Source organism: Artemia sp. Qi Xiang Cuo, chromosome 12 (assembly GCF_049724085.1).
Source record: "Artemia sp. Qi Xiang Cuo chromosome 12, ASM4972408v1, whole genome shotgun sequence".
NCBI lineage: Eukaryota > Metazoa > Arthropoda > Branchiopoda > Anostraca > Artemiidae > Artemia > Artemia sp. Qi Xiang Cuo.
The window spans coordinates 40,862,169-40,884,949 of record NC_142805.1 but is presented as its reverse complement, the minus strand read 5'-3'; the positions used below and the strand labels follow the sequence as shown (position 1 = coordinate 40,884,949).

General features: G+C 35.2%; 1 protein-coding gene across 2 annotated transcripts; it reads right to left on the bottom strand.

The window, feature by feature from the left end:
• Window positions 1-201: 201 nt before the first annotated feature.
• On the bottom strand, window positions 202-22,519 carry spt4 (Transcription elongation factor subunit spt4). Of its 2 annotated transcripts, none has more exons than XM_089097781.1 (4): window positions 22,381-22,519; window positions 8,910-9,016; window positions 5,415-5,470; window positions 202-453 (listed from the first exon to the last, which is right to left on the bottom strand). In XM_089097781.1, exons 1-4 carry the CDS (start codon window positions 22,450-22,452, stop codon window positions 332-334), a joined length of 357 nt encoding a protein of 118 aa, XP_088953907.1. In that variant the 5' UTR covers window positions 22,453-22,519; the 3' UTR covers window positions 202-331. The 2 variants fall into 2 exon arrangements, with proteins under 2 accessions (XP_088953907.1, XP_088953909.1); XM_089097783.1 differs by having other exon boundaries at window positions 22,384-22,516.
• Window positions 22,520-22,781: the final 262 nt, after the last annotated feature.

Below are 22,781 nucleotides of genomic sequence, written 5' to 3'. Positions count from 1 at the left end.
GCTAACGCGATCACCAAACATCCTTTGTTCAAGAAGGATATTCGTATTCTACATTTACAGATGAATAACATCGATCAGAAAAGCCGGGCTACGTACAACCATTAAACTGTTTCGAAAACGTGCCCATTAATACTTAATTCCTTGATGACGCTGCTGTGAAATATTGCCAACGCTTTAAAATCAACGGACAAGAATAACATGGAAAATGAAATATTATAATTCTAAAACTGCTGCTTAATACCCAGTGGTATAAAAGTAAAGTATCTTGTTTTACCATTACGGAAATTAAAAAAAGAATTGAAACAAAAAATTTTGAGACAAAATAAATCCATCATGTTCTCTGACTAGTGTCTCTTGACCTATAGGTAAATCCTCGACTCTTCATTTCTCTTATATAGGAAGGTGGAAGTTTGCCAGATACACTGATGGCATATATACCCTTGTTCAAACGAGCTAGAAAAAATATATATATATATATAGATTCTAAGTTATTATCAGCATTATGCTATATAGAAAACGGGTTAAATCTGGTATACAGAACTATAAGCAAGAGAAAGTAATAGATAAAGTTAGAATGAAAGAGAAAGTAATTTCACAGAGAAAGTAATATTTTACGAGACTAAACATGCGCCAAAACATTACTCAGTCAAGTATAAAAACAATATGTCTAGTACACAGGGAAAATGGCTACTGTCTAATGTTCTTAGAAAACCTCAGCGAAATTGAAACTGTCAACTTTATTAGGACGTCATATTGGCAGCTGCATTCAAAGTAGCCATAGTAAAGAAGGTAAAAAGCTAGGTCTAAAGATAAATGTGCCAAAGACAAAATCTTTTGGAATAGAGGACGTTACTCAGTGTTATGAAGGTCAGTGATGTAAGATTTTTCTTTTTTCGAGCACAGCCATAGGTCAAGGGAGTTGCTGTTAATGCGTAAAAGAAACAAATAACAAAACACAGTATGTTTCCAGTCAACTGAGGAACGAATGGGGGAGCAAAAGGATCAGTATCATGTAAATAATTAGGCTTATGACCCATGAAAGAATTCTATTTGACATCTTAGAAGACATTGGATTTTCTATATATAAAAAAAAAAAAATAAATAAAAAAAAAAAAAAAAACCTTAGACTCATGAAAATACTGACAGAGCATGTACCAAGATCTCCATCTTTCGCGCAGTCCATTTGAAAATTTAAATAGAAAATAGTCAAGTCCCAGGCAACGGGGAGTTGACTTAAAAATAGTTTTAGTTTACCGACTTTTAGTCGATAATCAGACGATACTGGTTCGAATTTCCCTAATTAAGACAGGTATTTACATTGGAAGTTTCTAACAAGTTTATTGATAGAAAACTCGTAGTTCATAGTAAGAAGTTGTCGTTTAGCTATAATAGATGGTATCATTCCAATAATGCCATAAAAATCAAATTAGTTAATTTTCAGGCTATATTATGTGAGACACTTTTTCGAGTTTTGTGAGAAGCAGGGGCGTAATTTGCCATGGGGCAGGGGGGAGGGGGGGGGCAACTGCCTCATCCGGACCTCGGTTTGCCTCCTCCCCATTGGCTCCCATAAGCTGAATTTTAGGAGGGGGGGGATTGGCTGGTCTAATCGGCACTTCCAGTGCTGCATAATATAAATCTCAAAACAAAAATATAAAATATAAGGCAGCATCATTCAGCCAGTGGGAGGGGGGCCGGAGCACCCCTCTGTCCCCCCTTCCCATGCGGGCGCCCATGCCCCCCCCCAAAAAAAAACCGTTTGCCCCATAGCAAAATTTAGTTTCTTCAAAAATCTTGTCAAAACTAAGATAACCCTGCATAATTCAAGTAACAAAGGAAATGGGTCAGTTTTCTTTAGTTTATATTTACCTTTATAGTACTATAAAGCACCTTTCTAGTACTATAAAGCACCTTTTATAGTACTTTTATAGTACTATATAATACCTTTATGGTACCAAATGGTTTATTTTTCAATTTTTACAGTCATTTTCACTTGATTTGGGAAAATTGGTTCCAACTTTGCCCCCCCCCCCACGATTTTGAAAAAATTACGTCACTGGTGAGAAGGTAAAATATAGTTAACCAATCTCTAGTTCAATTTTCATCTCCACTGATCGAATTGTCTCGTTGACGGATTTAGAAAATTCGAGTTTAATAGCATCAAGGGAACATTTTAGTCACATTTCTTTTTTCCAACTCATCTACCATCTGTAATGCCAGTTTTATCCAATTTCCCATTTTTTTTAAGTTTTTGTCAATGACAAAAGTCAAAACAAGTGATAGATAGCTAGAGGTTATTAACATAGAAATCCAATGTGGAATTATCAGCCGAGAGCCTTCTTTCACAGCTTGCAACATCAACGTCATCTATAAGCCAACTTTCTTTTTGGGCGAAGTACGAAAGCGTTCAAACCCTTCAGACTAGACATCTTCCAACATAAACTGGGATTTGCAGTAGAGGTGAGTCTCAAAATTCACTAGTTCCGAGTAATTTGAGGTCATAATTGTTGATGATGATAAAAGAAAAGCAGCTATTTTTAACGAAACCTTTTCATCTGTTTCCGTTAATCCTGCTGCCCATAAGATATCTAATTTATCACTGGCACCAGAAGCTTCTGTTACAGATTCTGATGCAGCGTCTGAGCTCGTCCAAAAAATTATCCGCGAGCTTTCTGTTGATAAAGCCCCTGATATAGATGGTGTCTCAAATGTTATTATGCGAGAACTGGCTTCTTCTTTAGCGGCTCCACTCGCATTTCTTTTTAATCTTTGTTTGGAGTCTGGTAAGTGCTCTGCTGCGTGGAAAAAGGCAGTCATAAAACCCCTTCATAAGGGTGGACCAAGGTCGGATTTTACGAATTATCACCCTATCTCGAACACATCGATTTTTTCCAGAATTATGGAAAAATAATTGTCTATCGGATCCAAAATTATTTTGAAAAAAATAAATTATGGAGCATGGCACAGCATGGTTTTCGAAAAATACGATCGTGTAACACACATTTGTCGGAAGTAATCAATGATTTTCAAAAGATGGCTGATTCAGGCCTAAAGTTTGATTGTATTTACATTGATTTTTGCAAGGCATTCGACAATGTTTCGATTCCTTGCTGGTGGAAAAATGTCGAAAGTATGGGATTGGATGTAGAAGCATGAATTGGATTAAGGATTACCTAACTAATCGGACACAGAAAGTGAAGGTTGGTGAGGCACTATCTAAAGCGTGTAGAGATCTAAGCGGGGTCCCTCAGTGTAGCTGCCTGGGACCAGTTTCATTCAGTTTGTTCATGAATGATTTGCCGCAGCTAATCCGACACAGTACCATTAAAATGTTTGCAGACGATGTAAAGCTATACAGAGGTGTCACCTCCCCGGTTGATGTGACACTTCTAAAGGGAGATTTGGAGGTATTCTTCGAATGGTGTAATTTAAATTCTATGTTTGTTAACCAGAAGAAATGTCATATGATGCATTACTTCGCGAAAGATGTGGCATACCGGTACTTCATTGGTGACGTGTCGGTGTGCCATGTCAACTCTATTAGGGATCTCGGTATTACTTTGATGATCAGCTGAGGTTTGACAATCAAGCATCAGCTGTTTCGCGTAAAGCAAACTATGGTTTTCTTTGCATCAAGAGCTTTCAGAAGGTTTAATCTGAGGAGTTTTACCACATTGTATAAGACAATGGTGCGCCCTATTGTTGAATACTGCTCATCTGTGTGGTATCCGACAAGAAAATCTGATTCACTGTTGATTGAAAAGGTGCAAAGACGAGCGTCAAAATTTGTCCCCTATCTGAAATACCTACCTTATGAGCGGAGATTGAGTAGCCTGAGCTTACCATCTCTGCAATTCAGATGGGACAGAATGGACCTTGTCAACACTTTCCGCATCATAAAGGGTATTGACCATGTGTCTTGGGAAGATTTCTTTGAGTTTGGTCATTATCCATCTACGCGGCAGAACTCTAAAATTGTACCAGCCAAGGGTATCAAGGAAAGTTAGACAGAGTTCCTTTGTAAGTCGTTCAGTAAAATCATGGAACACGTTGCCCGACCGAGTAGTTTTGGTGAATGATGTTGCGGCTTTCAAAACAGCATTAGTTGAGACCTCTTTTTATGAAAGGCAGTACCTAGGACCGTGAAGTGTATATTTGTTGTAGGGTATCTTCGTGTTTGTTGTTTTGTTTTTATTTTTTATTAGGAAGTTTATAGTTTTTGTTTTCGTTGTAAAAAAGTGTTGCTCACGGTATGTAATTTGTGCTGTATGAGACAAGCCTATGGCTTATTCCATTTCTGATTAATAAATGATAAATAACTCAGGCGTTAACAGGATTTAAAAGATAAAATCAATTAGTATTTTTGTTTGTTTTATTACCAAAATGAAGTTTTACTAGGTTTAACTTAGATGCCGTTGGATGTCCTTTCTCAGCGACGACCTGAAATTTCATCTCCTATTAGTTTCCTACATTTAACTTTTCAGTCAAAAGTTCTTTGCATCATCTTTTTTTTTTAGACAAAATACACTCTAACTGATTAAAAGATTTGTAATTTATATTCGGGTACTATATTAAAAAATTAAGTCAAGAGCTGTTTCTTTTCGTAATTGTTATTAAAGTTTTTAGGTTCAAACTTAGTCGATTCAGACAAAACTTCGAAAATCACAACACAAAAACCCAAAAATTTTTAGTCTTTGAGCTAATAAAAACTTCCCTTTTTGTTCCTCGGTGCAATTAAGGTTATTGTTTATAAATATCAGCTTTGTTATATTTAGGAATAAAGGACGTTTAATTAGTTAGGAAATTGCCAAAGATCGGCAATTTATTTAGGATAGGTTGCCAAAGATTGTCCTTTTCGGCCAACCGTCTAGGGATAAACAGAAAACAGGCCGTCCTTAGTTGGGGTGAGAGGATGTCGTAAGGAAAGATTTAAGGGAAATTGGAACTTCCTGGGAGGGTGTAAAGACGGAGGTTTTGAATAGATTTGGATGGAGGATGACTGTACGTAGCTGTTTTGGCCTCAGGCAGATTGGTGCTTGGTGAGTTGTTAATAGTAGTAGTAGTCATTGTCATGTATTGTAATCTTTTTGTCGAATTTTCGGTGCATCAGCGAAAAAATACTTGTGAGAAATTTATGGTGCTAGAAAAAATCTGATTGTATTCTGAGATCAGAATAGGAACCGGGATTAAAACAACTTTTTAAACCATGATAAAAACAAAATATCAACAATCAACGCCCAAATTTTGCCAAAGTAGAAAAAAAGAAAAAATTAACATTTATTAAGACAACTTTTGACAACGAAATATTCTTATAGGTTTTCGAATTTAACGAGAAAATTATATTTGGAACTACTTGTTTTTATACTTTCACCTAAAACGAAGTATAATAAAGATTGAAAAAGGAAGGTACTTACTTATCCTTTGCCATTTTGCTACCCAACTATCTTCAGGACTCATCATAGCAACCATTCTAAAAGAAAAATAAAAACATTAAAATTAAAACTTCTGTCCTCATCTGGACACCAGACAACAATCATAGCTTTGAAGACATTTCTTGTTTTTCTGAATAATATTATTATGGATCCACTCGGGAGAAGGGTGAACTTACCCCCCCCCCAAAAAAAAAGGTATGTCCAAATAACACAAGAAGATACTTCAGCCTAAAATGACACTCAACTGGGGTTTTAGACCCTCACCCCTTCTAATGTAAAAAGGCTGAGCAAAGCAAGCTTGGGATTTTTTTTGTCCTTATTTTAGTGGGTAAATTTCTTCAAAAAGGCCTAGAAATAGAATTACTTGGTTTATAAGATTAAAACGAAATTTCAGCCAAATATGAGAATACACCTCATTAAAAAATAAAAATAGGATTTCTGACATGCATCCTCATTCCACCAAGGGATAACATTTTTTTATGTAGATAAAAAGCTTTCATCCACACACGCAAAAAAAATATATGAAGACATGAATATGTCTTGGACCACAGGTCGAACCTTCGGGACCAAAACGTGAAAAGATCCATTTTAGGTCCCCATTTGTCGAAGCGAAAGGAGGTCCTTTGAAACAAGAAGAGTTAAATTTAAAGAGGTTTGATAAATCTTACAAAAAGTTGTATATTTATTTAAAATATACCAGTATTAAAAAATTAAAACCATTAGGTTGAACATGGGTAAATTCACCATCCCAACTTCCTTTCTCACTTTGATGTTCTTTACTTTTCTGTCCCTTTAGGAGATCAATCAGACATTACTATATACAAAAGCTCCATGATCAAACTGCCATAAACAAACTTCTAGTAGACTGCCTCTTTTAATTAAAATGAATTACTTTGATTCACTGATTTCGTTACCTGAGATTAATTTGCTAAACAGATTATCCCAAAAATATTCCACCAATGATGATACAAAAGGACAAACTGAGCAACTATCGGTTTTCGAAGTATTTCTGGTTTTCCGAGCACTACAACTGCTAAACTAGTCACGAACTTCGATGAAAAGACTTGGTTTGTTTCCCAATATTTTGGATCCTATTTTCAAATCTATCTTACATACAGTGGATACAAGGAATTTTGCAATTGGCGAAAGACTTCGGAAATCATATATAAAACATATTAGAGAATCGCATATAAAAAACGCCAAAAATGAAAAAAAACAAAATTTTATCACTTCTTTTTTGTTCTTGTACTTGAGAACCACATTTAAATATGGAAGAGATTGAAAAAACTATGTCAAGATATCTCCAAAACTTGCAAAAACAAACATGTCGTCAAACATTTTTTTTTTAATCCTCGAGAAGTACAGGTGAAAGAACTGTATTTTTGAGAAACAAAAATCCGCTAAACAATCTAAAGAAGGAAGAAGAGCCTTTTTACCATCCAAAGTTAGTTTAACCATCCTAATCAGAATGAACTGCATACCCTATTATTTGCTAATTCTTAAATTATCACCAGTATTACAAAGAAACAGAAAATCTGAAACTTTCTGAACTACCAAATTAGGATATGTTAAGTTTTTTACTGATGGCCTGTTAGGTTAAGTTTCAGAAGCAATGTCTTCCATGGCATAGAAACTGTATTGTAATTGTACAAATAAAAAAAGTGAAAAGAATTATTTTTATAGTTACAAAAAGTTTACCAAATTTGAAACTTTTCATTATACTGGTAAATGTGTAAGTATTCTAGAGAGCATGCCCATTTGGGAAAACTCCACTATATGGAAAAACGTTCTCCAAAGGAGGCAAGTTCCCCGCCTTGTCTAGCAGCATTAAATATGGCTAAGAAACTGTTTGAATTTTACCTAGGTCCACTGAGTCATTTATCTTTCTAAACAGGCCGAATTTTATTACTACAATATAAACCTAAATGATCATAAGGAGAACTACTGTTATAGTCGAAGTTTTTCATTTAAAATGTCAGTTCAGAAATCACCCAAGCACTTTGACCAGAAAATGGCTATGGAATTGGTTTCAGTTTTTGACGCCAAGTAAGATCCAAAATAAAAGGAATAAAAAGCCATAGTTAGTGTTTCATAAACGCAGATAAAGTTATTCACTTGTGTTAGACTTAACCTGATGACCAGAAACACATGGCCATAATTTCTTGAGATAATGGGAAAACAGAAGAACTAAAGACACCCAAACTGTACACGTAGATCTTATCTTTCTTATCGGCTTTAATAATTCAGCTATACAAAGAAATCTAGGTTTACAAGGGGTACAGATACAAGTAGATTGTTTCTTCATTAGATTTTAACAATCACATTAGGTATAAATTTATTGGCTTGTAGGGGGGAGGGAAACTATTGAGCTAGAACATCACTGAATTCTCAAAGTAGGTTTTAAAATTCGGCATGAATATTTCAAATACTTTGTCTTTGTAGAATATGAGTCAAAGAAGGGATAATTAAATTCAATTTTTGATCAGATACCCTGTGTTGGATCTAGTTGAGTTGAGAGGTAGCAAGAGTGTTACTGCTTTCTTAGAAAGTCAGTCTGAAAAATTTTTGTACTTGATACCTTAGGACTAATGTTTCAAACAGGCTAAAAGTATAATTGGTCATTTCTAATTTTTTGGCTATTTCTAGAAGTACTATTGTAACAAACGTTACCAGGCGAAGCTGCGTTGTGTGCAGGAAGTGTGACTAGTTTCTCTTTTCCTCATTACAAAATGAGCAAAATGAAAAATCTCATAAGAGGAAGCTAAAACTTAAGCTCTGGATAGGAGGGCGGGTGAATGAGCCTGCACAAGCGGTTTGGTTCAGGCAGTTTTGTGCTGTAATTAGTTGTTAATTAGCAGTAGTTGGCTCCTGAAAAATAAATAACTTTTGAAAGCCAATTTTAATATATCCATACTTAAATTCACATAAGAATATTATCATACTCAATCACAGAAGAAATATGACTTTTTTCCCAGATTATTGGTACAGTTTAATGAAAACTAGCGATATATTCTGCTTTGTAAACTTTCTTGTTTTGTGCAGTTAATTGATTTGAAAAATAAGTACCTCGTATTTCTAATGCCAATTATTTGATTCAAACAGCTATAATAATAACTTCTTCTACAAGTCAATTATTTGACTTGTTCCTTGATGCCCTAAAGAGCAATAAAATAGAATTGAAAGGCAAAAAGAGGATCTCTATCCACTACTCACATTTGCAGAGCAATATGTACTAAAAAAAATGTAGGGGTGACAGACAATGATTACAAAGAATGTGCTGCTGCTGCTGCTAGTGCAAAGATTAACAATTAATTTGTATGTAATATTTGCTGCACACCCATGGTTTACATACTACAGACAATAATGAAGAGGATTCCTTTGGTGTGTGCAGGAATGATAATAACTTGAATATTGACTTGCAGTGACTAAGTTTATCACTAAGTTTAAAGCTACTAACAAGAAACTAGGAAGACCTACCCATCAAAGTTAGAACTTGTACAGTCATATACTGCTTCTCTGTTGCTCTTCAATCGCAGGAACTCTTCACAGTTGTCACATCCATCAAATTCAAATTGGTCCAAAGTCTGAAATCAAGTAAGGTAATAAGTTAAACATTAATTTTCACCACAAGAATGTCCAGGGTTACAGAAAAAATCAGCTTTATTATCATGCAAAGACTATCTGGAAAGTTCCTATAAAGTAGCTGTGGTATTTCTATTGTCACCATGCAATAAATTTTCCCTGATTAATTTTCCAGAAAGGGTGGTGTGTTATGTGGCGGTTATACTGAATGTGTATTGAATACAAGAATGAGACTTTTTGGCAACATTTTTCCCAGTCAGTGTTGCACCAAGCACTTCTAATTTGTACTTAATTTTTAAGCATTTCTAAATTTGACCTTAAGCATCAAATAGTTACTGTCTGAGCAAAACTATACTTAAAAAGTACTTAGGTTTCAAGTTCATGACACGTACTTTAGCTAGTTATACCTGAAGCAATGTTATCTAGTTCTCAAGGATCATTTATAAAATCTGTGGTTTGTTTCCAATCCCCTATTATAAGTGCATTATGTTAGCAGCTGAATTCCTCAAATGTTAGTTCTTCCTCATATACGTACAATCAAAATTTTCTTCATACAATTACTAGGTAATGGTACACAATACCATCCTTTCACGCCTGCCTAATCGAGTTTAAGGTGATTAAAGGTAAGGAAGAAACAGTAAGTGTATCTGTCTCCAGGAAAATAAGGTCTAAGAAGACAGGCACCCAAAGAATGTACCTTAAAGCAAGACCTATATAAAGCAGAAATATAACAGACAGCATGACACTGCTGCTAAATACATATTTCTGCTTAATCTAGGCTCATGTAGACAATAACACTTGCAAGATCCAGGTTACATGTACATTGTACATAAAGGTTAAGGGGTAGAAACTTTATTGAAAAGTGTCTAGTGGCTAACATTTGGAAAGTATCCCTCAGCATGTTTTCAGGTTATTTCTGGGTTGCTAAGGTCAAGACCATATCCAGGGGGTGGGTGTTTGGGGTTTTGACCCCTCTCCCAAAAATGTTTGTCCGACTTGTAAAAATGTAACTAAACATATGTAAATAAATTTTGATGGGTTTTTTTAAAGTTGTTTTGTGTCTGAAGTAGTTCTATAGAGGTCTTTAGGTATCAAGTCCCTTACCTTGACTCCAGGTTGGTGCATAAGAGCTAAGAGTAGCAAATTAATTTAGCTTTCTCTTAATGTCTGATTATTCCTAAAAAACTAAGATTACTGTTGGGAGGATTAAAATGGATATAATAGATTAATTTCCATTACATTAAATTCTGATTGTGTGAATAAAATAAAAGTTCAAAATAGGGATAAAATCCTTCTTAATAGACAGTGTATAGAAATTCACAAAAATACCAGATACTTCGGTCACACATACAGTGACCGTCATCAGTAGTGTAAATTGACTCATTGTGTAAACATAGATAAAGTGAGCTATTGTTCAGGCTACATATATATTTGTTTAAATGTTAAATGAATCTTGCTATATTTTGTACAAAATTTACAAAGGTAAGAGTTTATTACTTTCTCTTGAAACCCATTCTCTGGTGTTGTCTAACAAGACAAACTTACAAACATATCACTGAATATAATTAAATAAAAAAAACAAGTTTTTTTAACTGAAAGTAAGGAGCGACATTAAAACTTAAAACGAACAGAAATTATTCCGTATATGAAAGGGGCTGTCCCCTCCTCAACGCATCGCTCTTTACGCTAAAGTTATTTATTGTTTTAAAAAATAAAGTTGTGAGACAGTGCCAAACTTTAGCGTAAAGAGCGAGGCGTTGAGGAGGGGACAGCCCCTTTCATATAGGGAATAATTTCTGTTCGTTTTAAGTTTTAAAGTCGCTCCTTACTTTCAGTTTAAAAAACTTGTTTTTTTTATTTAATTTCTGATCGTTTTTTAGTTAATGCAGCTTTTATTTTGGCTCACCGTCATTGAATAAGTAAACAAAATTTGCATAAAAATTTTACTCTTCTTTTTCTAAATGGCTGTCTCTAAATTTGGTTCTGACGTAATTTACAAATTAACTTACGTAACGAACTTCTATATTCGTATATTTTTCTTCTGGCAAAAAATACGTTGCAGATATAGTTGCAGATTTTTGCAGATATGAGCTTGAAACCTATGTAGTAGGGTTTTCTGATACGCTGAATCTGACAGTATGATTTTCATTAAAATTCTTTCACTTGTAGGGGATGTTTCCTCCCTCTTTAAAAAATCAGGTAAATTTTCTCAGGCTCATAGCCTTTGATGAGTAATCCTACACTTAATAAAATTTATATATTTAGAATCAGCATTATAAGCCCATTCTTTTGATACATTTATTGACATTCAAAATTCCGTTTTTAAAAGTTTTGATTACTATTGAGCCATATTGCTTGTTTTTTTTTATTGATTTTTATTACGTATATGTTATTACGTATATGAGGGGGTTCTCCCCTTAGTCAATACCACGCTCTTTACATTAAAAGTTAAAAAAAAAAAATTAATTCAAAAACCCCTGAATCACAAAGGCTGTTTAATTAGAATAGATAGCTCTTTTGAAAGCACTAAAAAAAACTGTAGCATAAAGAGCAAGGTATTGACTTGGGGGAGAACCCCCTCATATACGTAATAATTTCTGTCCGTTTTAAGTTCTAATGTTGCTTCTTACTTTCAGTTGAAAAAACTTGTGTTTTTTTTATTCAATTTCTGATCGTTTTTTAAATAATGCTTGGAAATCCGGCGCCCCCTTCATAGAAATGTCCCTTACCCCAAAGAAACATCCTCTTCGGAAAGATTCTCTCGAGTAACCTCCTCCTCCATCCCCCCCACCAGAAAAAAATCCTTCCTGAAAATGTCTGTATACTTCCCAATAACCAATACAATATGTAAGCAATGGGCAAAGTACATATCTTGCAGCCCTTCCCCTGGGAACTGTGGGGGATTAAGTCATCGTAAAAGACATATTTATTAGATTTTCGACTATGCTGAACAAAATGGCTGTCTCAAAATTTTGATTGGGTGACTCTGAGAAAAAAATGAGCGTGGGAGGGGGCCTAGTTGCTCTCCATTTTTTTGGTCACTTAAAAAGGGCACTAGAACTTTTAATTTCCATTCCAATGAGCCCTCCCACGATATTCTAGGACCACTGGTTTGATACGATCACCCCTGGAAAAAAAAACAAAAAAACAAATAAACATGCACCCGTGATCTTTCTTCTGGCAAAAATGCAAAATTCCACATTTTTGTAGATAGGAGCTTGGAACCTCTGCATTAGGGTTCTCTGATACGCTGAATATGATGGTGTGATTTTCATTCAGGTTCTATAGCATTTAGGGGGGTTTTCCCCCTTTTTTCGAAAATCAGCCAAATTTTCTCAGGCGTGTAACTTTTGATAAGTAGGACTAAACTTGATGAAACTTATATATTCGAAATTAGCATTAAAATCTGATTCTTTTGATGTATCTATTGGTATCAAAATTCCGTTTTTTAGAGTTTCGGTTACTATTGCTCCTTAGTTACAGTTTGTTACCACAAACTGTTTGATGACTACCAGAAGTGCCCTAGCATAAATGTTTTGTATGCTTTTATGCTTATATCTAAACCTATACACATTATATCTAAGATTTAGAAGCCTGTTGTCTGTATATAGGAAAGATATGTTTTCATCAGCAAATTTTTCCTTTTTTATATAATTTAGTAAAGGGGAAAGTGAATGCATCAATTGATGCCTTTTTTATGCTCTTTCTAAATATAATAATTACTTCCAGGGAAAATTCGATTTTGACCCCTAGGGGTCATAGAAAGTAACTTATTTTTGTGACCACACAAAAAAGTGAACACCACTAAAAATCAGTTTAAAAAGTGGTTAAAACAATACAATTCATTTATAAACCAATTATAAAAAATTAAAATATTTAAATGCACTGGTTTATAACAATCTAATTTCACAAAATTTTGAATTTAGAAAAATCATTTTAAAATGTCAAACATTTTCATCACATCTGTAGAAAAGGGCACATTTTCTGCATGATAAACTTTGTAGTAACCTAACAATAGCAGACAGAAAACAAAAGCAACAAAATTATAGATTACTGATACTATTCTTCTTCAAAAATGATGGGAAACAAACAGAAGAAGGCATAGAAAATTATCAGTGTTTATATCAGTACTGTTTATCAAATTCATTATGTCAGCATGATTCATTAAATTTACTTGAATTCATCATGTCTAAAAATTTGTTCTTCTACTTGTATAATTTTCTCAATTGAAGCATTGTGTAACTTAGCTTCTTTTTTATCATTTCCATAGAAGGAAGGCAATCAGTTATTTTTGCTTAATTTTTTTACCTTAAATTGCATCTTCAAGCAATTAAGGTTGAAGAACCTGTAGATGTTGCCAGGTAACATTGACTCAATAATCTTCATGTCACAGTTCATCAGTGGATTATCACTATTTACATATATACAGGACAGTTAACACAGTTCATAGCAATAGGACAGTTAACACAATTTTCATATTTACAGGACAGTTTGGTTTCCTTGTTGGGTGTCACTAGATACATCAGCAGCTGGGTTTATTTGGGGGATAAAGGGGGTGGGTGGCACCTAATAGACCCTGCTTGATGATGCTGGTTTGTCCTACTGTGTCTTCAATGACTTGCCACTCCAATCACAGTCAACACGAACCTCAAAGCTATCAACTGATCTGGACAACATGGTAGATTTGCTGAGTGAATTCCACAGTGGAACAACCCAATTGGTGAAGAAGCTGAACTTCTCATGCTTTCTGCTAATTTTTTTATGCAGTTTTATAGGATTTCTTGTGTTCTGGTGTATTCATTGTGATCAAAAATGAGCTTGATGGTGTCACTGGTCATCATCTTAAATGTGAGGAGAACATCTCCTCTCTCTCTCTACAGTATGTTAGAGTAGGCAGGTCAAGCTGTTCTAGTTGTTGCTTTTAAGAAATTTGTTTTTTGGCAAAAGGGATCTTGGTTGTCTACCCTGGACCTTCTCAAGTGTCTCCATGTCACACTTAAAGTGCGGGTTGACAACTGACATGCCAAACTCAAGATGGGGACAAACAAGGGCTGTGTAAAGCTTCTTGATAACTCTTGGTTGACAACTTGTTACTGAATGCTTGATCAAACCAAGGACCTTATTTACCTTAGCTGCTTGGTTCTGACAGTGACTATAAAACTTAAGCTTATTGTCAATTAATACCCCAAGATCATGCTCTTCCTTGGCACTCTGAATGGGCATATTGACACTTGCAGAGTCAATCATATGATAACTATGGCAGGGATTGTTTGGACCAAGATGAAGGACTTTGCATTTGTGTGGGTTGAACTCAAGGGTCCAGGTTGTTGAAATCTTCTTGCAGAGAAAAGCAATTTTCTATAGAGGCTGCTGGACCACAGAGTTTGGAATTGTCTGCATACAGTTCCAAGCCATTCTTGACAACCTCAGGAGCATCATTTACATAGTGGTTTAAAAGTGTTAGGCCTAGTTGGCTCCCATGGGGGACACCACTCTTAACATGAACTGATGTAGAGTAGATGAGGACACCTCTTTCATTATATACAGGAACAATCTGGGTTCTGTAGAATAAGAAGCTGTGAATTCACTGGGCAACATTATCATTTATCTGATATACTGACAGATTGATCTTTGACATGTTTATCAAAGGCCTTAGCTTGATCCAACAGGAACAAGTTGACTAGGAAACCCTGCTCCAGCAGATCAGTTAAGATTCATAAGCTAGTATAAGATTTGTTTTACCTGAAATTGCAGGATTTAAGGATTTTCATCCTTGTAATGCTCTGTTATGACTTCTATGGGTTGTTTGCTAAATTCGGGTTGAGGACTCAGCAGCTTCCCAGTTGTACAGGAACTGTTGCTGCAGCCATTCTTGTCTATATTTTTCTTGAATGCACCTTTTGAATCAGCAGTGACTGTATCTTCAGAGAGTAGATTCCACAAGTTTGTTACTCGTTGGCTGAAAAAATGGTTTTTTTCCTGGACTAACGAGTGTTTCTTGAAGATCTTTTTGGAATGACCTCTAGTCACAGGACCTTCTGGGGGGGGGACAAGGGAGAAATTTTTTGGAAATAATTTTGCAGGTCATTATCATGTCACCACATTTCCTCCAGTATGCAAGAGTAGGAAGCTTCAAGTGATGTAAATGCTCTTTGTATGGCATTTGTTTGAGGCCTTTGACCATTTTGGTTGCTCTTTGTTGAACTCTTTCTCAAATTTCTTTGTCCTTCTTGAAATAGGGTGATGCCAGGGACATTACAACCTCTAGGCGCAGGCAAACTAGTGCCTTGTAGAGCTTCATAAACACACTTGGGTGTCTGCTAGAGATAGTTCTTTTGATCATTCCAAAAGATTGGAGGGCAGACAACAATACAGATTTGCATGGGTGCTGAACTTAAGTTGATGATCAACAATGACTCCAAGATCTCTTTCTTCAGAGACTACAAAAAGTGGGTTACCTTGGAGATGGTACTGCTGATGTGTGTTATGATTGCCAAAGTGGATTACATGGCATTTGTCAGCATTAAACGAGATGAGCCATGTATCAGCCAAAGTCCCAAGAATATCAAGGTCCTTTTGAATAGATTGCCAGTTTTGATAGACATGCCTTTCCTGATGTCATGCTGACCACCAAAAAGAAGGCCATTCTTGGTCATATGCACTATGATTGCATCATTGACTATCCCTTTAAAATTTTGGCCACAACTGAGGTCAGGCTAATAGGTCAATGGTTCTAAGGCTGGGTTCCAGATCCTTTCTTGAATATCAGAGTAATCATTGCTGTCTGCCAATCTGCAGGTAGGCTACTAGTCAGAAGAGACAGCTTGAATAGTGAACAGAAGCTCAGCTACTATATCTGTAAGTTCTTTAAGGAGCCTGGAATGCATACCATCTGGGCCTTTAGCTTTGTTGGGGTCTAGTTTACTCAGCCTTTTCTTAATCTTGTCCATTATGATATAAATTTTAGGGATAGGGTGTTTGACCACCCTGGGGGCAGGGGATAGTGGCTTGTCAGTGGGATCCACTGAGAAATTGGATGCAAATCTGTTGTTCAGCAAATTTGCAATGTACTCTGCAACTTCCAGCTTTTTTCTTCAGGGTTTAGCAGGAATGGCATAGTTTATCTACTCTTATCTTTATCCAATATGTACCTCTTGAACCTCTTTGGGTTGTCTTTGATGTTTAACGCCAAGTTATCTTCTTAGTCAGCTATGAAGTGTCTAGTCAGTTGCCTTAGTTTATTCCTTGCTCTTGCAAAACAATCCCAGTGGTGTATGCATTTGCACTTCTTATATTTTGAAGAAGCCTTCTTCTTACAGTTCATAGCCCTTTTAATAGTCTGGTTTATGTGTGGCTGTGCTTTTGGTGCTTTCACAAATGAATATGAAGTACATATCTTCTCAGCTTGGAGCAGAGTATTCTTAAAATTTTGCCAGGCTAGCTCAATGTCTCCCTTGAAAATCACTTGGTCCCATTCTACTGCCTGTATTATCTCCCTGATTTTGCTGTTGTCAGTGTAAGTTTGTTTAGTGCAATTGTTTTTCCATTGACTAAGCAGCAAGTCATGGCAGAAGCAGATGTGGTCTCAGGCACCAATAGGGGGAGATACTCAGTGTTCACTAACAATCCTGGGTTGTTAGTGATTGTCAAATCTTGAAGAGATGGCGTTTGGTTATTTTTATACCAGGTTGGTTGGTCTATTACCTGATATAAGCTATTGCTACCCAAATATTCAACAAGTGGGTTACTGACAACAGAGCTTTGTTTAGTATTACTATTTTACAACAAAGTGTATGGCATCCAAAATGTAATGTTAAATAAAGACATTGGGAAAATGTTTGGGGCTTGAGAATATCTTTTGTAAATTCAAATATGTACTGAATTGGATTGTAAGTATTTGGAATCAATGAATGTATTCGAAATTTATTGCCTTTAAAGTAATGTATTTAAAAACTGAATTCTAATTTTGTAACTTCACATAATAGCCTAGTCTAAAAACTATGGAAAATGTAAAAAGGTACATGATAGGGCCTTAATAAGGGCTCAAAACATTATTTTCCCCTATAAGTGTTTACAATATTTGCAAAGAGCATAAAAAACACCAAGAGACATATTTACATTCTGTCTAGCTAAATTACATAAAAAAGGTAAAACCTACATTTTTATCAATGCATTGGTCCAAGATTGGGAACTATCTTAGCATATACTACAGGTTCTATCCTAGTTTATTTTACAACAATGTGTATGGCATCCAAAATGTAACCTTCAATGTAGACATCTGGAAAATGTTTGGGATTTGAGAATATCTTTTGCAAATTCAAATACTTTTTTAATTAGACTGTAAGTATTTGGAATGAATTAATTTATTTGAAATTTATTGCCTTTAAAGTAATGTATTTGAAAATTGAATTGCAATTTTGTAACTTCACATAATAGTTTAATCTAAAAAGTATGGTAATTATGTATTTATGTTGATACTTTGAAATTTTCTTATGGCTTACTTCAAATGGCTTCAAATAAATCTTAACAAGACATCCCTTTATGTCCCTAGGCTCAAACTATAATATTATCCATGTACTTGTCTGTGATTAAGGTTTAAGTTAGCCTATCTATGTTTCTGTGTATTTGATTTTTCTTCCTATTTAGTGTAATTTACTCCACTTGTTTTGTACAAAACTATAAAAGTTTTGGGTACTATTCTATTAACTGGACTCTTTTATATAGTGCTAGTTTGGTTAATGCTAATGAAATGAAATAAAAAAGGATGACTATCTAATAGTTTAGAAACAAATTTGAGCTAGATATTTGGGTATAAATTTAGAATTGGTCCTCCTGATAAAGAGATATGTTAAGAAAACAATTCTTACTTTAAAATATGTATAATGATCCTAGTTAACATATTATCCAAGGGGAGAACCTTTATCATCAAGTCTTTCCTCTTTTTTCCTTTTTTTCCAACTTAAAAGAAAAAAATTTCAATTTTCTCCACCCTAGAACCAATTGTGTAAATCTTTTGAAATTGCCAAATAAATTGTTCCATAGATAGCATTCATGCTGGTCATTCTTAATTGTATTTTTTTTTAATGAGCAGTGGAAAAAATTCAAAATATTAATACAACCTAACCTAACTTCACTTCAAAATCAATGGGCTTGTTCAACCAACAGCCAGGATAAACACTAGGTAAATGCTATCTACAATAAAAATTTATAGCAGCAATTTTGGAAGATTTATGCATTGAATTTCTAGGGTGGAGAAAATTGATATTTTTTTCTTTTAAGTTGGAAAAGGAAGGAAAAAAGAGGAAAGACTTGATGATAAAGGTTCTCCCCTTGGATAATATATTAACTAGGATCATTATACATATTTTAAAGTAAGAATTGTTTTCTCAACATGTCTCTTTATCAGGAGGACCAATTCTAAATTTTTACCTATATTTGCACATTAGGGGGAGGGGGAGGCAAAGCATAGCATATATTAAATATGTAACCTAACCTACCCTAGGTACCTCTTTCCCCCCAAAACCCCAAAAAACAACACTTTAAATACTGTATATACAATTAAAACCATGCTATATATATTGTATTTCTCTACAGTGGAGTCTTGTATTATCCTGAGTTTCAGATATAAAAAGAGTCCAGCTAATAGAAGAGTACCAAGTTTTGTATAACTTCACATAATAGCCTAGTCTAAAAACTATTATAAATATGTATCTATAAGGCTGTACCTAGGGTGGGTGGGTGGGGGGGGGTTTATTATGTACCAAATCATATTATTGACTTACAAACAAAGTAAACATACCACTTGATGCCTTTTTTTATGGTCTTTCCAAATATAATAATCATTTTTGATGAAAATGAATTTTACCCCCACCTCTATATATACAAATTCAGGGTATATATTTGAACATTAGGGGGGTGGGGTATATTTTATTTCTGATGTAAATGGGAGGTAAGTTTAAACTTAACCCCCACCCCACTAATGTGTAAATATATGCCCTGAATTGGAATATATAGGGGTGGGGTAAAATTCTTTTCTGAAAAAATGGATGATTATATCTGGAAACAGCATAAAAAAGGCAACAAGTGGTATATTAACTTTATTTGTAAGTCAACAATATGATTTGGGTATATATTTACCAGGGGGGGGGGGTAGGGGGTTTGAAACCAATCGCCCCTACATGTTTGTCTGACTTGTAGAAATGTCAAAAAAAATGGATATATATATATATATCAATGGATAATTGCCATTGATAAGAATTGGTTCACCAAACCATGGAAAACAGAGTGGGATGCCGCCAAACCAGTGACTCCCCATTGTCACTGACCAGCGACTCTACAGGATTTTTCCTTATTTTGCTGGACAGTGTGATTTAAGGTAATATATAATCATTATCTATCAGAAATGATAGATATATCTATATCATTATATCATTTATCTATAATAATATCAAGGAGGCACACTTGTGCCTCTATAAAGAGGCGACCCACCACAATGTTAAGCAATTTCCGGTCCTAGCAGTTGCAGAACGACAGCAGTGATCGCATTTTGTAGCCCAAGCTCCAACTAAGAAACGTGCAAAATTTCACCCCCCTCCGACTTTGTCTTCATGGGTAAAAGTGGGCCGGAAGTTTCAACCCTCCGACCACAGCCCCCCTTTAACGTTGTCCGATTGGGTTTAAATTTAGAGGTTAAGCTTTTCTAGGGCCCAGGAGCTTATCCTCAAAATTTCAGCTCCATCCGATCACTCCTTCCCTGTTTCCCAATAAACGAATATAGCCACTTAAAGTTCATTTCTCTTTTTTTTATCAGCCATGCCTACAGGCCACAGTTGGCAACGGATCCGGATGAATGATGACTCATTCAAAGCGGAATTCAACCTGTTAGGGCCTTTTGATATTTTCAGACTGAAAAAATTATCCCCCGAATTTACATTTACAAAAAACCTTGTTTTCCTATAAGAGCCCATGTTAATTTTTCCAACCACAGCCCCCCTTTAACGTTGTCTGATTGGGCTGAAATCTAGAGGATAAGCTTTCCTGGGGCCTGGGAGCTTATCCTTAAAATTTCAGCTCAATCCGATCACTCCTTCCCCATTTTCCAAAACCCAAATTTCAAGTTTTGTGGGGATTTGCTTGCGTCAAAAATACATCGCACAGAATAAAAATAATGTAATGTCTCTGTGGTACAGTGGTTGTTATTCCTGACTGTCAGGCGGAAGATCCAAGTTCGATTCTCTGTCAGAGAAATTTTTTATATATTGAATTTAAAGTTTAAAAAAGAAACTTAGTTTCTTTTTTAAATCCAATCTATTAAATCCTTCGGCTCAACAGGCGTCTCCAGAAGAATATCACAGTCGGCCTTCAGGTTACAGGTAAGTCTCCACTACTTTGATAACATGGGGCCTGGGGCGGCTGATAAAAATCTTACTGTGCATTTGATTTAAGTATTCAGGGATTAAAAGCCTTAACACAAGAATCTTCAAAAGCAGGGGGTTTGGGAGGCGGCAGCCCCCCATCTTTAACTCCTCAAAAGATCAGCTAACAGTTAAACAAACAATAATAAGTTATAAACTGTACAAAAACGTGCAGAAATTATTTGAAAAAAAATATGTTTTCTAAAGGGTTAAAGAGGCTGAGTCACAAGTTCAAACCTTAAAACGTACAGGGATTAGGAGGTGCAATTGGGGGGCTGCCGCCCCCCAAACCTCTGCTTCCGTATATGAAAGGGGCTGTGCCCTCCTCAATGCCTTGCTCTTTACGCTAAAGTTTTTATTGTTTAAAAAAAAGAGTTGTGAGAAAGTCAAACTTTAGCTTAAAGAGTGAGGCGTTGAGGAGGGCACAGCCCCTTTCATATACAGAAGCGGGGGTTTGGGGGGCGGCAGCCTCCCAACTGCACCTCCTAATCCCTGTATGTTTTAAGGTTTGAACTTGTGACTCAGCCTCTTTAACTCTTTAGAAAACGTAGTTTTTTTCAAATAATATCATTATAGATAATGATATATCTATAGATAATGATATATCTATAGATAATGATAATGATATATCATTATCTATAATAATCATTTCTTTTGGAAATGAATTTTAGTCCCCCCCTATATATGTCAATTCAGGATATATATTTGCAAATATGTGGGTGGGGGTTAGGTTAGGGGGGGGCTGAAATTCATTTCAAATAGAAATGATTATTCTATTTGAAATCAGCATAAAAAAAGGCATCGAATGGTGTATTCACTTTATTCCTAACTTAATAATATGATTTGGTAAATATTTACCAAAATTTTAATGGGTTTTTTTAGCCCCCCCCCCCCCTGAAAAAAATCCTGGGTACAGCCTTGTATATTGGTTCTTTAAAATTTTCTTAGGGCTTACTTCAAATTGGCTGGTAAATTTCTACCAAATCATATTATTGAGTTAGAAATAAAGTGAATACACCATTCGATGCCTTTTTTTATGCTGATTATGAATATAATAATCATTTCTATCAGAAATGAACTTCAGCCCCCCCTATATATGCCAATTCAGGGTATATATTTCTACATTAGGGGGGTAGGGGTAAAGTTTAAACTTACCTCCCATTTACATCAGAAGCAAAATTTGCCCCCCCTAATGTAGAAACATATACCCTGAATTGGCAAGTTTAGGGGGGCTGAAATTCATTTCCAATAGAAATGATTATTATATTCATAATCAACATAAAAAAAGGCATCAAGTGGTTTATTCACTTTATGCATAATTCAATAATATGATTTGGTAGAAATTTACCAATTGGCTTTCTTAAAGCTTAACAAGACACGCCGGTCAATATCTACCAAATCATATTATTGAGTTAGGAATAAAGTGAATACACCATTCAATGCCTTTTTTTTATGCTGATTACAAATATAATAAGCATTTATATTTGAAATGAATTTCAGCCCCCCCCTATATAGGCTATACCTAACCTAACCTAACCCAACCTAACCTAACCCTGAATTGGCCTATATAGGGGGGGGGGGGGCTGAAACTCATTTCCAATAGAAATGCTTATTAAATTCGTAATCAGCATAAAAAAAGGCATTGAATGGTGTATTCACTTTTGTCCTAACTCAATAATATGATTTCATAGATATTGACCAACAAGCCTTTGTGTCCTTAGGCTCAAGCCATAATATTATCCATAGCCTATGTTTTTGTCTGTGATTAAGGTTTAAGTTATCTATGTTTCTGTGTAGGCTATTTGATTTTTCTTCCTTTTTAGTGTAATTTATTCCACTTGTTTTGCATAAAAAATTATTATTATTAAATATGCCCTCTGTCTTAACAAGAGTTCCTAAGCTAAAGTTTAACCAGAACTCTTAACTGTGGATTGAATAGTTCAAAATATTACCACCTTTATGAGAGAACAGACAAGACAAGCCCTAAGTCCTCTAAGGTCTTTGGGTATTGATTCAACTGACATTATTTTTTCAGTGTGAATCAACAGAACTAAGCAACTCAATTTCCTCTGTTTCTTCTGGCTACTACAGTATTTGAGATTTTTTAGCGTTTCCAAACTTTTTCTTTCTTCGCTGCCCAAATGTTCTTAAAACTTGACTTCATTTAGCTTGTAAACATTCCAGTGATTTCATCAGGGCTTCCCTTTTTATTTACGGAGCGAAGCCTGCACTGACAGTCACAGAGCTAACCACTGGGTTGATTATATGCTTCTTAAGAGAGACCTTAAGTTGTGTTTTCCAGCATTCCAGCAGGGTTACTTATCGAAAAGCAGGATTACCTATCCTATGCGTT